Below are 14,469 nucleotides of genomic sequence, written 5' to 3' on the forward strand. Positions count from 1 at the left end.
CAACGAAATGATCTGATAAATAATAATTTCTCCAAATTTGCGTCCTTTTAATGGGCTAAACTGTGTGTGTTTAACAGCTATACTATTAAATAGAGACGGTATTTCACAATTGTTTTAATGTTGGTCTGGTAATGCTGGTGGTCAAACAATAAAGGCTATTTGGCATCAACAAAACATAGTTTGAACTGTGGAATTATGTGTTTATGTATGTGCGTATTCATAGAATGACCACTACATTATGAGAACACATTGGTACTTAATCTTTTTTACAGCATTAGTTTTAAATAATGTAACCATCAGCACAATGAAAGTTGCTGGTGTAAAAGGACACGGGAGCCAATGTTTCCACGTGACATTTTAGACGAGTACTATTGCATCACGATTAAGTGTACTTGGTTGCCAGGTAGCCAAGCCGTACACCAAACACTTTTGCCTTTTCACCTGACCATATACTATAGCGTAGTCTGCACCTTGACACCTTAAGTTGCGGCAGCATGGAGAGTAACGTGGGGAAAATAAATGCGGATGCCACTATTATGATGTGGCTCGGAACACTTAAGAAAGGGATGGACCTGGACTCATGGGGTCAACTTGTGGAAGCGATGAATGCATATGAACGGTACAGTGCGCAATGCTAATTATCTAAGGGATCAACACAAAATACACTTGAAAATGTTATCGCTTGAATATGGATGACAGTTTGACATAGATGTAAAGACTTGGATATTACGGTACTGATTTTACAACATTGAATTTAACACCTATATTTTTATATACGTACTGTAATGCAAAACATCTCCAACTGTAGTCCCACTAGTATTTGGTTTAATACAATACATTACTGAATTTTTATGACATTGTCATACAATCTAAAATTAAGCTATGTATATTGCATGTAGCCACATACTAAACCTCGCCATAATGACATTGCATTTTTATAGAGTACAATACTCCTAACGTGACTTTTTTTTTTATTATGGCGATAAAGTGCAGGACAGTAATTTCGCTAACATCAAGTCTTGAATCCTGCTTGTTGTGGCAATGCATATGTTGCCAGTTGTCCCAAATATTCAAGCATGCTTACACATTGACAATACAATACTAATATTGTACATGTGGTTAACATCCAATTGTTTCTTTGTATTAAGATTTTTTTATTTGCAATTGTTCAGGCTTGTGGAAGAAATGATGCACGAGGCTCAGCAACCAAAAATTATCTCGCTGTTCAGTGATGACCAAAAGGTAAGGCACATATGTGTGTGGCTTCCGTGAAAAGTTTAACTTTCGAATTAGATTGCTTTATATTGTATCCAAGATATTATGTTTGGAAGCATGGCAGTATGATCTATTAAAAACAACATCTAAAAGTGTAAGATGGACGGTTGTGGTTGTTACAGCATTTAATGTATATACGTTTTTGAATTAAATTACATTGCAGTTGTTGACATCTTATGATTCATCCACTTTACTAGATTACCTTAAGAAAAATTGCTGCTTGTCTGGAACTGCGTATAAAGTCCCTACAGGTGAGCGGTAAAGACAATAACTTTTTTTAATGTTTGCAGTTCATACAATCACATAACTGAAAAGTGCAACGCATACAAATATACATTTATCATGCTTGTTTTGATTGCTTTGTTCAGTCTCCAGATTTAGAAAATGCCTTCCTGTTAGAACAACTGGAGCAAATATACTTAGGTATGTATTGAAACCAAAAAATGTCGACTCAATTAAATGCATTTTACTCCAGCATGCATAATATAACATTGATATGACTTACCTTTAGTGTATGTCATCAATCAGGATTTCAACTGCAAACCAAAGCGAGGATTACACTTTAGAATATTGTTGACTGCAGATATGGTATGATGCCTCAGGGGGTTAATACAGTGCCACCTTAAAGCACTCAGCTGACATTTCTGATATCCTTAGTCTATGGACCAGAGCAGAAATCAGTTCCACCTAAGAAACCATATCAGGATATCTTTCGTGCCAATTCGTTTATTTGGCTCATACGAATGATTTGATAGCCCATTCATGTGAAATATTGTAGTCATCACACAATTCACTGTTACTGACCAGATAAAGAAATTGGAACCGCTAAAGTGATGCCATCTCTGGTGTATATAATGACAAGTGAAGTACCTGGCCTTGGCTCATGGACTGACTACCTGGGTTTCCATCTCGACAACCAGCTGTGATTAAAGTATCTTCTCAAGTGCATTGAATTGACGGTGGCAGTCAACCCAGTCACCAACGACCACACAGACCAAATCTAATAAGTACATTTAAACTTATTATAGCTCTGTGAATTAAACATTTTGTTTTGAAAAACCTACATAATATATGTAGGGCTCACAAAAGGTGTGCCTCTAGTGTGAATAAAAAGGCATAGTTATGTAATGGCATCTTTCACAAGGTGGTGCTCTGTTAGCTGTGAGAATTAAGGATGGGAATGTCATCCCATTACATGATGCTGATAGCAGCGGTTGCACAGTAGACATGCAACCTCCAATTTATTTCCCTTTGTCACCATAATCTTGAAGACAATTCCAATTTCTGTCCCGACAATCCCCCCCCCCCATCCTGTATACATACCACCTGCTACTATTGTTGTATAATCATATCTACAACATTTACCTGCCATGTTATCTTCTGGACTTCTGCATTGCTTATCCTGTGTTACCACAACATTCCAAACGTGGAATATTGCGGGAAGATAAAAGTACATTAACTGTACATTAATCATGTAAACGACATAATAGGAATATGATTGGAATGCATACGTTTTATATTTAAGAATGTACTTTGATACAAAATATATTTAGTTTTGCAGAACATCATGCTCCCATGTCAAGATTTTCCATTTGACGTGACGCCTCTTTCTGCAAAGTAAGCACAATGCAGTCAATAGTTGGCTAGTTTAAGGGCTTCATACATCACACTCGAATTGAATATTAACAAGTTTGAGACTTTGATCCAGCCATTAAACTGTGTACCACACAATATTTGGACATAAAGCCACATGCACCTGTACCATATTCCTTCAAAACATACCACAACCTCCTTGTAAACAACCTTCACCTAGCTTTGTGAATTGTATGTACTGTGTAATGTTCAACTAAATTTTTGTGAAATGTTGCATGTGGATTAACAATATGTAAGTTGTTTTATAACATGCTGATTAATGGACGAGGGTATAGTATTACAGTATGGTTTAGTTTTATATTCTACTAAATTGGATAAACTTAAACATGTAAATATTTGTTATTGCATTTCAACAGAAAGTTACCTAAGCCTAAAGCTCCTAAGAAACTGGACTCTCCGAGAATATCAGGTACATGTACTCCAATAACCAAGACTGTTCTACAACTGTTATTTTGCTGTAATTGAGATGGTTTCCTAAAGATGTCCATTTTAAACGAAACTGAACCTTTAGAACCAGATTTCAGAGAAAATGTCATAAAATAGTTTAATGATGGAGTACAATATTCTGCATTGCTCCAGTCATGTGTACCCATAGTATTGCAATGCAATATTTCACATTGTTTGAGGATTGGCAGCCAAAGACAGTATATAATTTATGTCCGACATCATCACCAGCCATGATCCATCCACTGCTGAATAAAGGACTTTCTAAGCCACCGCCATCGCTTATGCTCCCACGATGCAACAATCCATAATTTTATTATGGAGCATTGTATTTTTGTGCATGTTACCTCCTTTGGCTGCCACTCTGTCAAGTCTCTACCACCGGTCATCATCCCTTCTTACAATCATGTCCAGCCCAAACCCACTTTTATTAACAGTCAATGTCTCATTCACACTGTAATTTCAGTATCCCTTTTTCTGTAAGTGTTATTCCAAGCATGTGCCTCTCCATGCTTCTTTGCACGCTTTTCCATTTTTGTTCCATTTTTATTGTCCATATTTACGATCCATGTCATAGCAAATGGCATATATAATATATTATGTATGTAGCATATGTCTACATAATAATTACTGTATGTTATCACAGTATTTTAATATTCAAACTGTTTTAACATGTTTATTAATTATGTATTCTCTGCTGCCTGATATAGGAAATAGAGATGGTAAGTTCTTTCAGCTTATATGCATCACCTTTTTGCATGACGCTAAATAGTTGACTATAGTGTCTTACCTTTAAAAGTATTTTTTTGTCTGTCTGTCTGCACGGGTACCTTAAGACGTTTTTAACTGACAAATTGTGGGGTTTACGTATCAAATAAGTACACGGATACCACGCCGTATGCCCCGGGATACAAAAGCGCTCTTCGTATTTCACATCTTTCAACTTTAAAGTAAAGTTAACAATGTATTCCTTTTATAAGCACAGGGTGGCACCAGAGCACGCATCTGCGCATGCGCGAGTTACGCCGGCTCGTGGTGGTGGTTGCCCTCGCAACGCACACACGCAATCGGTGGGAGAAGGGGGCAATTTTCATTCGCGTTAAAAATGCAAAAAACATACACAATTCTGAGGTAACATCTTCACAGTGTGATGTCCTCTTCTCCCCCCCCCACCCCAATGTGTGCATTTACTATTATAGTGTCGGTAGATACTACTACTATAGTCCTTAGATACTATTACTGTAGAGCGGGCGGGGGGATGGTTGGGGGAGGGGTAGCATCCCAGCCCCAGCCTGCAAAGGTGCCACCTCGGCTGGCTGGGCAATCTAGGCAAGGCCGGGGGCTCTGCACGGGACTAGGCCTCACCACGGCAGTATGTGGAGTTAGTAGATAATATTATAGAGTCGATATATACTGTTATAGAGTCGGTATATACGACTATAGAGTAGGTAGATACTACTGTAGAGTAGATAGATACTACTGTAGAGTAAATAGATACTACTGTAGAGTAAATTCTTCACAGTGTGATGCCCTCTTCTTCCCCACCCCAATGTGTGCATTTACTACTATAGGGTCGGTAGATACTACTACTATAGTCCTTAGATACTATTACTGTAGAGCAAGAGCGAGCAGTGAGGAGGGGGGTATGTGTAGCAGTGCTATAGAGTCGATATATACTACTATAGAGTCAGTATATACAACTGTCGTGATAGATACTACTACCCTCAGTATACACTGCTGTAGTGATAGCAGATACTACTACCGTCAGTATACACTGCTGTAGTGATAGCAGATACTACTACAGTCAGTACACACTGCTGTAGTGATAGCAGATACTACTACAGACAGTATATACTACTGTAGTGATAGTAGATACTGCTATTGAGTCGGCAGATACGACTCTACAGTCAGTAGATACCACTACGGTCAGTAAATACTGCTATAGTCAGTAGATACTACTACAGTAGATACTATACAGTCAGTAGATACTACTACGGCCAATAGATACTACTATAGTCAGTAGATACTACTGTATAGTTAGTATATACTACTCACAGTAAATACTACTACAGTCCGTAGAAACTACTATAGAATCAGTAGTTACTACCAGAGGTGGGACAAAGTCATTGTTATGCAAGTCCAAGTCGAGTCGCAAGTCATCAAATTCATGACTCGAGTCTGACTCGAGTCCAAGTCACATGACTCGAGTCCACATCTCATAGGTGGGACAAAGTCATTGTTATGCAAGTCCAAGTCGAGTCGCAAGTCATCTAATTCATGACTCGAGTCTGACTCGAGTCCAAGTCACATGACTCGAGTCCACACCTCTGGTTACTACTGTAGAGTTAGTAACAACGATAGTCAGTGGATACTACTATAGTCAGTAGTTACTACTATAGGGTCGGTAGATACTACTATAGAGTCGGTAGATACTACTATAGAGTCAGTAGATACTACCGTAGAGTCAGTATATACTACTATAGAGCCAATAGATACTACTATAGAGTCAGTAGATACTACTATAGTCAGTAGATAATACTGTAGAGCCAAATACTACTGTAGAGTCAGATACTACTATAGAGTCACTAGATACGACTCACTCTATCGTATGTAGGGTGTGTAGGTATATATGCATATGCGGGGGTAAATATATTTTTTTAGGGAGGGAGGGTCGACAATTTTCTGAAACCTTTTAGATCACCTATTTACCCCCCACTTTCTTTAACTATTTGGACTTCTGCAAGCCTCTTATAATTTTGTTGACGGACAAATGGACAGACAAATTACATGCCGGGCTTTCACAATAGCTTAGTATTTGTGTATGTTTACGTTATGTTTTTAAGATAAGTTTTGAAATATATTTTTCCTGCTAGTCATTTATAATTAACACAATGTAATAAAGTTTTAACTTGCACTTTACAAATAACATGCAAATTATGTGCTGTGACATTTAGACGACAACTGAGACACAATTAAAACGAGGTCATAAAAATTTGACAAGTATTTTTTATTGAATCGAATCATGACTGAATCATGACAATACAGGACATAATAACGTATGTATTATGTATCATTACCTATGTACTGTAGTGGTAATTAGTATTGCATATTCATTTTTTAAAAAATCAGTGGCCACCTGATGAATTGCAACTTTTTTACAGGGACTTTATTGCCACGCCTCAAGTCCAAGCATGGCAGGACATTGCTGACCATCAAGATTGTGAACATTGGCTTGAAGGACGCAGCCCTCTGTGTGGATCCTTACATCACGATCACAGTCCGAGGTGGTGCTTATGCTCAGCTCACATGGGTTTCAGGGTTGGTGGAAGGGGGGAAATGGCCTTCCTCTGAAATTCTACAGAGAGCTAATTGAGCAATGGGTGATTACTTTAGTTTAGTATGGGATGGCATAACGGTATTAACATTACTTTTAACAACAAATATTGACTTGAACGTTATGAGGGAGAATATTGTGGAGCGCTTTTTTATATCAATGATAAATATTCCAACACAAACATCTGGTTTTATTTGCAACGTTTATCGTGTGCATTTATAAAAGCAGTGTTGAATTAGCTCGAGGGTCATTTTAATAAATTAGATTCAACTTAAAATTGTAGATTTCATTTGAATATCTGATTTGTATATATATAGTACAGTACTTTAATGATGGTAATTTGTGTGGCCAGTCACTTGAAAACAGTATTGAAGAATGCAATACAGGTATTCCATTGTATCACATTTTTGCACGATTAATATTTCACTACTTTTATAGATCTGTGTGGAGCAGAGTTGACTACATCACAAGATACACCTTTTGCTGTTAATCTGCAAGGAACATGTTTGAATTTCCAAGTGGATGTAGAAATACAATTGCCAGTTGAAGACATTCCAACAGGTACCATCACATTGCAGTTATATAATATTGATCAATGACCAAAACTTTCCTGTACAGTACCTGAATGCTCACACAAGCCATATTTATATTTAAGTTAATTTGTTTCTGTTTATTAATAAATCAGTTTTATTTGGAGTCCAATCACTTTTTAAGATCTACATTTCCAGTCATGTGTTCTCATTCGTAAGTTTTAACAAGTGTTTAGTGGTGGTGCAGTAATTTGCTTTAAAAATATGCTGTGTTGTAAGGGAATTGTAATGTTATAGTGAGTGATATTGCACATCATATGTCACATTTGCTTTCTGATATCTCATTCAGATGCTGCCATCTTCTTTGAATTAAAACACTATAAGCCCTTAAAACGCCTGACAAGCACGAAGTGTTTTGCCTTGCTTGAAATGGATGAGATCCGGCCTGGAGCTGCCGTCATCGAGCTGTGAGCCCATTAACAATCACACCCTCCAGGACATCACATTTGTCGTGTCTGTGTAGGCTGCCAGAAATATGGGGTTTTATTAATTTCAACATAAAAAAGGAAGCAATGGTTCAATTTAAGCACTACTTTACCTGCCTATCCAAACAAGTTCATGAAACTGACTTTACATTTTTGGCATAACTGCCATGATATGCTCTATAACATTTTGAGATATGAAGGGAAAGTAATAATACCATTTTTATGGGCCTGTCACATCCTGCATTTTCTGCCTGCTGAATTGGAAATGTACATTATCATTTAGCCGTATCTATTGCAGTTAGTCGTTAACAGTGAGCCACTGTGGTTATAATACTTTGTTGACATACATGTTAATTTTGTTTATGAAAGGTACAAGAAGCCAACTGACTACCGGAGAAAGAAACTGCAGCTGTTGACAAGGAAGTCCCTTTATCTCCACATCCATCAAACACTTCTCCACACAGCATGATTTCCTTCCATAGAACTGAGCCATACACTTATGCATGCTCACAGTCAAAATAAAATACCTCTCTTTTGATCGAAAAGATGGTCAGGCCAAGATCCATCATGCAGCTTTCCAAGTTATGACATACTAATTTCATAAATTATATAGTTCTTGGCCATAATGTACAATACCCATGTATACAAAGGCCTGAATTGAGTAAAATAAAATAAAAACATGGCCTGTAGTAATTTGTTATAAACCCACATTTCTCACAATTATATTTTATTTAAACATAATTTAATGTTATCCACTTTGAATGGGCCAAGAGATTTCATTCATGTAGGGAGTGATGTTACTTACATAAGCTGAATTCTGTCAGCACACCTAGATTAGAGTTATTATCAGCCATAGTCTATACACTACTGGATAAAGGTCTTTACATCAGTCATCATTGTTCTCAGTCCTATGATGCCACAATCCATCTCATTGCTTAACCAAACACAAAAATGGGACATCATAGTCCTGTAGTAATAATTTGTCATGGTCAATCACATCAGTAAATAAGAGTCTCACTCGTACAGGCAAGAACCCACCCACAAGTTATTTAATATTTTTGTCGTGTTCCTGGAAAATGTTGAGGTTATGTTGCAGTATTTATATTTTAAAATGAATCATGCATTTAAAAACATGTACTTTTATGTACTGCCTAGTCTTTGTCATGGTAGCTATTGTTTGGATTGTAATATTTTCAGTGTATAGTTTGGCCTCTAGCGATGATGCCTCCTTTACCATTTACCAACATACTGTACAACTGTGATTATACAACAGTTAATTGTTGTGTGGGAAGATAGCAGTTTGTGTTTTAGTTTTGTTGACTACCATTCAAATATCATAACAGTATAAAGAAGATGTGGAATTAAACATTGTGTATCTTCTATTTGGTTTGACACCTTAATTTAATAAGCAACACTTAATAGTCTTTTCTAAAACAATTAAAACTGAAGGGAGCTCGACATTATTTTATGATTTATCAATACTGTACCAAAATTCAACCGTCACAAATCAGGGTCACAATTTAATTGTCAATGCCTGGGGTGGCTCGAGGTCAGATTTATGAGCTGGCACTCCTGCGATTGCCGGTTCGGATCTGGGTTTGAGCAGCTCATGATTAAACCAGGTTCTCTAATGTAGTAAGATGATGGTCTCAGTCTGATCGCCATAAACTGCACACAATCAATAATTTGTTGCTATTTAACTAACACCTACACCTGTGTCTAAGTCTCTGTGTGTCTCCATGAATCTGTTCCACAGCAAAAATGTTATATAAATGCCAATGCACAGCATACTCAAAGGGTACAACTAAAGAAATATGTTAACAAAAACTATAAAAAGCCGGTGTAAATGTAAGATAAAAACGGATGAATCAATTTACTGGGCACTACCCTCAAGCCATCCTTAAATATATTTAAAACATTTAGGACCAAGCGCCGCCTATGTTTATCTCCCCTATTCCATGCCTCCACATGTGAGAGAACATTATCAGGGGGGAAAACACCTCTGCTCCCCAAATACATGATGAAGACCACATCATCAGATGGATACCGTTCAATACCTAGATATCTACTGGTACTGGCGTCCAAGACCTCAAGGGGTACCTTCTGATTGTGCTGCCTTTGAATTAAGTTTCTGAATGATCTTGGGAATCGGAAGGACTGGGAGACTCCCGAAAACCTGTGCCTGATAATCCACCATGAAGCTTGGGAGGGGGGGGGTCATAGTCAACTCGGGTTTGCTTATTGCGAACTGGAAGGGTAAAAGTCTGTGAAAGACAAGTGGAAAATGCACAAGTGGGCATGATGACTGCATAGTGGTTGGCATAAGTAATGCACATGCATTTCAGAAGACATGCATTGCATCAACCTGCATCTTTCCCAATGCCAATATATGATTCTGTGGCAATGGCTTCTATAATACGTGCTGGCTGCTCATTAAATAATGTTAACCTCAGGGAATCGAGGCCAGTTTATCTCATTCTCACCCAGGGTGTGACTCCTAATCTCAGAGGTTCCAGATCGATGCTCTGAAATCAACCCTTGCAGAGATATATACCCAGCTGTGGGGGGTATCGAGAAGGATCGTCCGTCGATGTTTCATCACCACGCTTCTAGCTTCTTCCATCTGCAGTAGCATTCCATTCCCCTCACGTTCGTTGTCATGCATCGTCTTCTTGATTCGCTTTCACATTATTTTGTTGGGCAAAACAACAAGGGAACTGTCATCTATGTTAATACATGTCGTGCAAAAAGCTTTAAGATATATATTACCGGCACGGTAACACTACTCGAGGCTAGAATTCTGGGCTAGCCAGAACTTTAAAACAAGATACCAACATATGTAAAAACAACCATTGCGCATATGCAAAAAGCACACAGTATGGAATGCTTAGGGATTCAAATACTGTACATACAAAATAACTAAAACCCCAATCGCAACACAATTTACACGCTAGTTAAGTTACATGCAGAAGCCTTCGTTTTTACCTGCACTCCCAATTTTAAAGCTAGATACTACTTGCCAGAGGTGTGGACTCGAGTCATGTGACTTGGACTCGAGTCAGACTCGAGTCATGAATTTGATGACTTGCGACTCGACTTGGACTTGCATAACAATGACTTTGTCCCACCTATGAGATGTGGACTCGAGTCATGTGACTTGGACTCGAGTCAGACTCGAGTGATGAATTTGATGACTTGCGACTCGACTTGGACTTGCATAACAATGACTTTGTCCCACCTCTGCTACTTGCCTGTTTAGATTTTTTTACTTCTTTACTGAGGAATGTTGTTGTCTTGAGTTTTCCGGAGAGCCCTGTGCCAACTCACAATAGGGGCGAAGTTTCTATGTGTAATGGAAATTAAGTTATTTGCAAGTAATGTTCCAGGATGTCCACTACCATTGTGTTCTTTTAGCTATGGGAGGAAACCAGGGAACCTAGGGGAAGCCCATGCAGAACAGGGGGAGAGCATACAAACTCCACGTAGAAAAGCACTAGAATCGGGACTGAAACCAAGGCACAGTAGTTCTTGCTGAGCGCCACTGCACTCATCCACGTGCTTTGCAAGGGCTCTAAAAAAAATTACATTTTAAAATGCCAAAATAAAAAAAACTTGGTTTTAATAATAAGCCTTCTACGTCAGCTTCAGTGTTGATGTCTCAGATTATAGTATGAAACTACATTTGTAATACATTTTTTTTTAAATATGCATACTAAACTAGCATATTTGTTGCTGCTTGATATATGCCATTCTAAACTGCAAATATATTCACTTGTTATTGAGTCTTAATTAAGCGTGTTATGCACTCTATAGATGCAATTTAATCAGAGTACTGTAATTATGCATAATTTATTTGCAGTAATTCGCTCATCCCGCATAATGGAGGCCCGCCTTTCAATCATAAATTGGCTGTCTCATCAATTTCCAGTGCAGACTACTTTGTTACTAATCATTGCTATTTTATATCAATACACTCTAGCCATATTCTCTGAGTCATTGCTTATTTTACACCAATACCCTTTACTGCGTTAATATGTAACAACGCACCTACCAACAATACTTTTTGGAATTTCTAAACATTAATCGAACTGCGTGTCAAAGATTATTGCGGTACTATTATTATTTACGGTGTTACTCGCAAGGCCGCTACATTCACCGCCGGTAATGGTGTAGTGGGTATAAATTGACGAAGAACTTCTGGTGAGGCAACACGATATTTATTGGCTTTTCCTACAAGGTCCCTAACACAAAGGGGTATATCGGCCCCTTTACCCAATACCTGGGGAGGTATGGCCTCCGGACTACACGGGCCCTATCACTGGGAACTCCTTTAACCTTCGTCCTCCGGCTGGGGACCTCGGGGAGGCGATGCTGACCCGACCGTACCCGGTCCGTGGGCCCTGACCGCTGACCTCGCTGAGCTCCGCCCTTAGAAGAATAACGGAGCTTGGGGTTCAGAGTCCTATCCTTCAGGGACCTATTATCCCCTGACCACTGGCCTCACTGAGCTCCGGCCCTTAGAAGGACAACGGATCTTGGGGTCCAGGGTCCTAGCTTCAGCCCAGGTCTTCGTTCTTCAGCTTGGAGATGACTGACCCAGACCCTTGAGATGTCCGGCTTATATACTGGTTCGTGGCTTGCTCCGCCCTAGCCACGCCTCCCTTCCAGAACTTTCTGGAAGGTGACATCATCCCCCCGGTCCCCCCCCTCCCGGGGTCCCGGGGAATGTGTCCCAGGATCCGTTTCCTAGGGATTTTGTCGTTGGCCCCTTTTGGGCCATGATCATGAGCCCTGGCGTGATGGCGCTTCCGCCCCCTGTTGACGAGAAGGGGGAGCTACCAGCCCACAGAGTGGTGAGTGCCGATTACCCCTACAATAGCAACAGATGTTATCGAAATCTAAACACCACATGTGTGAATGTACATAATTGTTAATATCGTATTATCATAACTTTTTGTATTATATTGATTGATTTGTAACGTATTCTTTGGGTTTTTCGGTAAAGTCAAGTGTATGTCTGCTGGCAGTCAATCTTGAAAACGAACCGTAAATCCCTACGGCTTATTTACTCGGATAATGTACGTCTGAACATCAGAATGTGTTTATATTGGAGAAATCCTATGAGTTATGAAACCCTTTTTTACAGATGAGGCACGCGACCCGATTTTCACCTTTAAGATGACCCCAATATGTTGGTGTCTTGACATTCGCCAGAAACGGTGCTCAGTGACCCCAGGGAGAGACGTCCGTTCACGCCAGGGGTCGGCAAACCAAAATAACAAGATTAGACATTTTTGTTCAAATTCGATTTAACCACTCAATATTTCAAGAGCCGCAATGCTTGTGGAATGGGAGAGACGGTCCTTAATAAATAAGGTCACGAAGCGGTCCTTAAAAGATACGCATGCGGATTCGCAGGATTTTCTGACCCCTGGTCCACCACCGAAGTTCAACAAAGAGGGAGCGATAATAGAGCGGTTTTTTTCGGTTAGATCGCGTAAATATAAATGTGTCGTTAAACCCACCAGCACCCAACACTGCCAGTTAGGGGCCGTCCATAAATGACGTCACGCACCTGATTGGGGGGGGGGGTCAGACATTTGTGACGATGGGGGGGGGGGTTGAGAAATGTGACGTCACATCAGAATGAGCAACTTTAAATAAATATAGACAACACGTTCTACTTAATTAAATACACTTTTTAATATATGTTTTCTCCTACAACATCAGTGCAGCGCAACATTAAATACGCACTACAATGACAATAGTTTAAAGCGATTTGAAGCATGTTTTATATTTGGGGGGGGGGGGGCAGAGCTTTGTAACGTCATATTTGAGGGGGGGGGGTCTGACTTTTTGTGATGCCGTGTGACGAAGGGGGGGGGGGGTCAAAAATCGTCCAAAATCGCGTGACGTCATTTATGGACGGCTCCTTAGTGATGTTTGTCACGTCAACAAAACGTGCCAATTCGTTACCAGCACATCACACCGGTATTTAGGAGAGTAAACCCACAACATTTACAATACTCCAATTGTACTCGAACTGTGACCCTATAACCACTGACTAATATCGAATTGGACTCCAATTGTAATTGTTTGTGCTGTACGAGTAACGAATTGTCATGCTTTATTTACGTGCCAAAACAATTACTAATTGGCAGTGTGTCGGGTGGTGGCGGGTTTAACGACACACTTTTATTTACGCGATCTAACCCAAAAACTCTCTTATGGACAATATTGCTCGCGAAAGCCTCCTCCCTCCTACGACTCCGACACGACTCCGAGCTCCAGAGGTGTGGACTCGAGTCATGTGACTTGGACTCGAGTCAGACTCGAGTCATGAATTTGATGACTTGCGACTCGACTTGGACTTGCATAACAATGACTTTGTCCCACCTATAGAGATGTGGACTCGAGTCATGTGACTTGGACTCGAGTCAGACTCGAGTCATGAATTTGATGACTTGCGACTCGACTTGGACTTGCATAACAATGACTTTGTCCCACCTATAGAGATGTGGACTCGAGTCATGTGACTTGGACTCGAGTCAGACTCGAGTCATGAATTTGATGACTTGCGACTCGACTTGGACTTGCATAACAATGACTTTGTCCCACCTCTGCCGAGCTCCGTGTTAAAGACGGAGCCATGCTGGAGGGAGTCGTTGCTCGGCACCTTCTCCTGCAGGGGGCGACGCGAGACCAGGCGGCGTGCGGGTGACGTCACTCGAAGCGGCCGTGCCGGTGA

At 39.8% G+C, this 14,469-nt stretch overlaps 1 protein-coding gene across 1 annotated transcript; it reads left to right on the plus strand.

Moving 5' to 3' along the window:
- The first annotated feature begins 494 nt into the window (after positions 1-494).
- LOC144933257 (axin interactor, dorsalization-associated protein A-like) lies at positions 495-8,216 on the plus strand. Its single transcript, XM_078857936.1, has 11 exons — positions 495-619; positions 1,173-1,242; positions 1,473-1,526; positions 1,644-1,698; positions 2,829-2,892; positions 3,285-3,337; positions 4,083-4,094; positions 6,534-6,656; positions 7,145-7,267; positions 7,586-7,703; positions 8,091-8,216. Exons 1-11 carry the CDS (start codon positions 495-497, stop codon positions 8,188-8,190), a joined length of 897 nt encoding a protein of 298 aa, XP_078714062.1. The 3' UTR covers positions 8,191-8,216.
- The last annotated feature ends 6,253 nt before the right edge of the window (positions 8,217-14,469 follow it).

The sequence above is a fragment of the Lampetra fluviatilis genome, chromosome 7 (genome assembly GCF_964198595.1).
Source record: "Lampetra fluviatilis chromosome 7, kcLamFluv1.1, whole genome shotgun sequence".
Lineage (NCBI taxonomy): Eukaryota > Metazoa > Chordata > Hyperoartia > Petromyzontiformes > Petromyzontidae > Lampetra > Lampetra fluviatilis.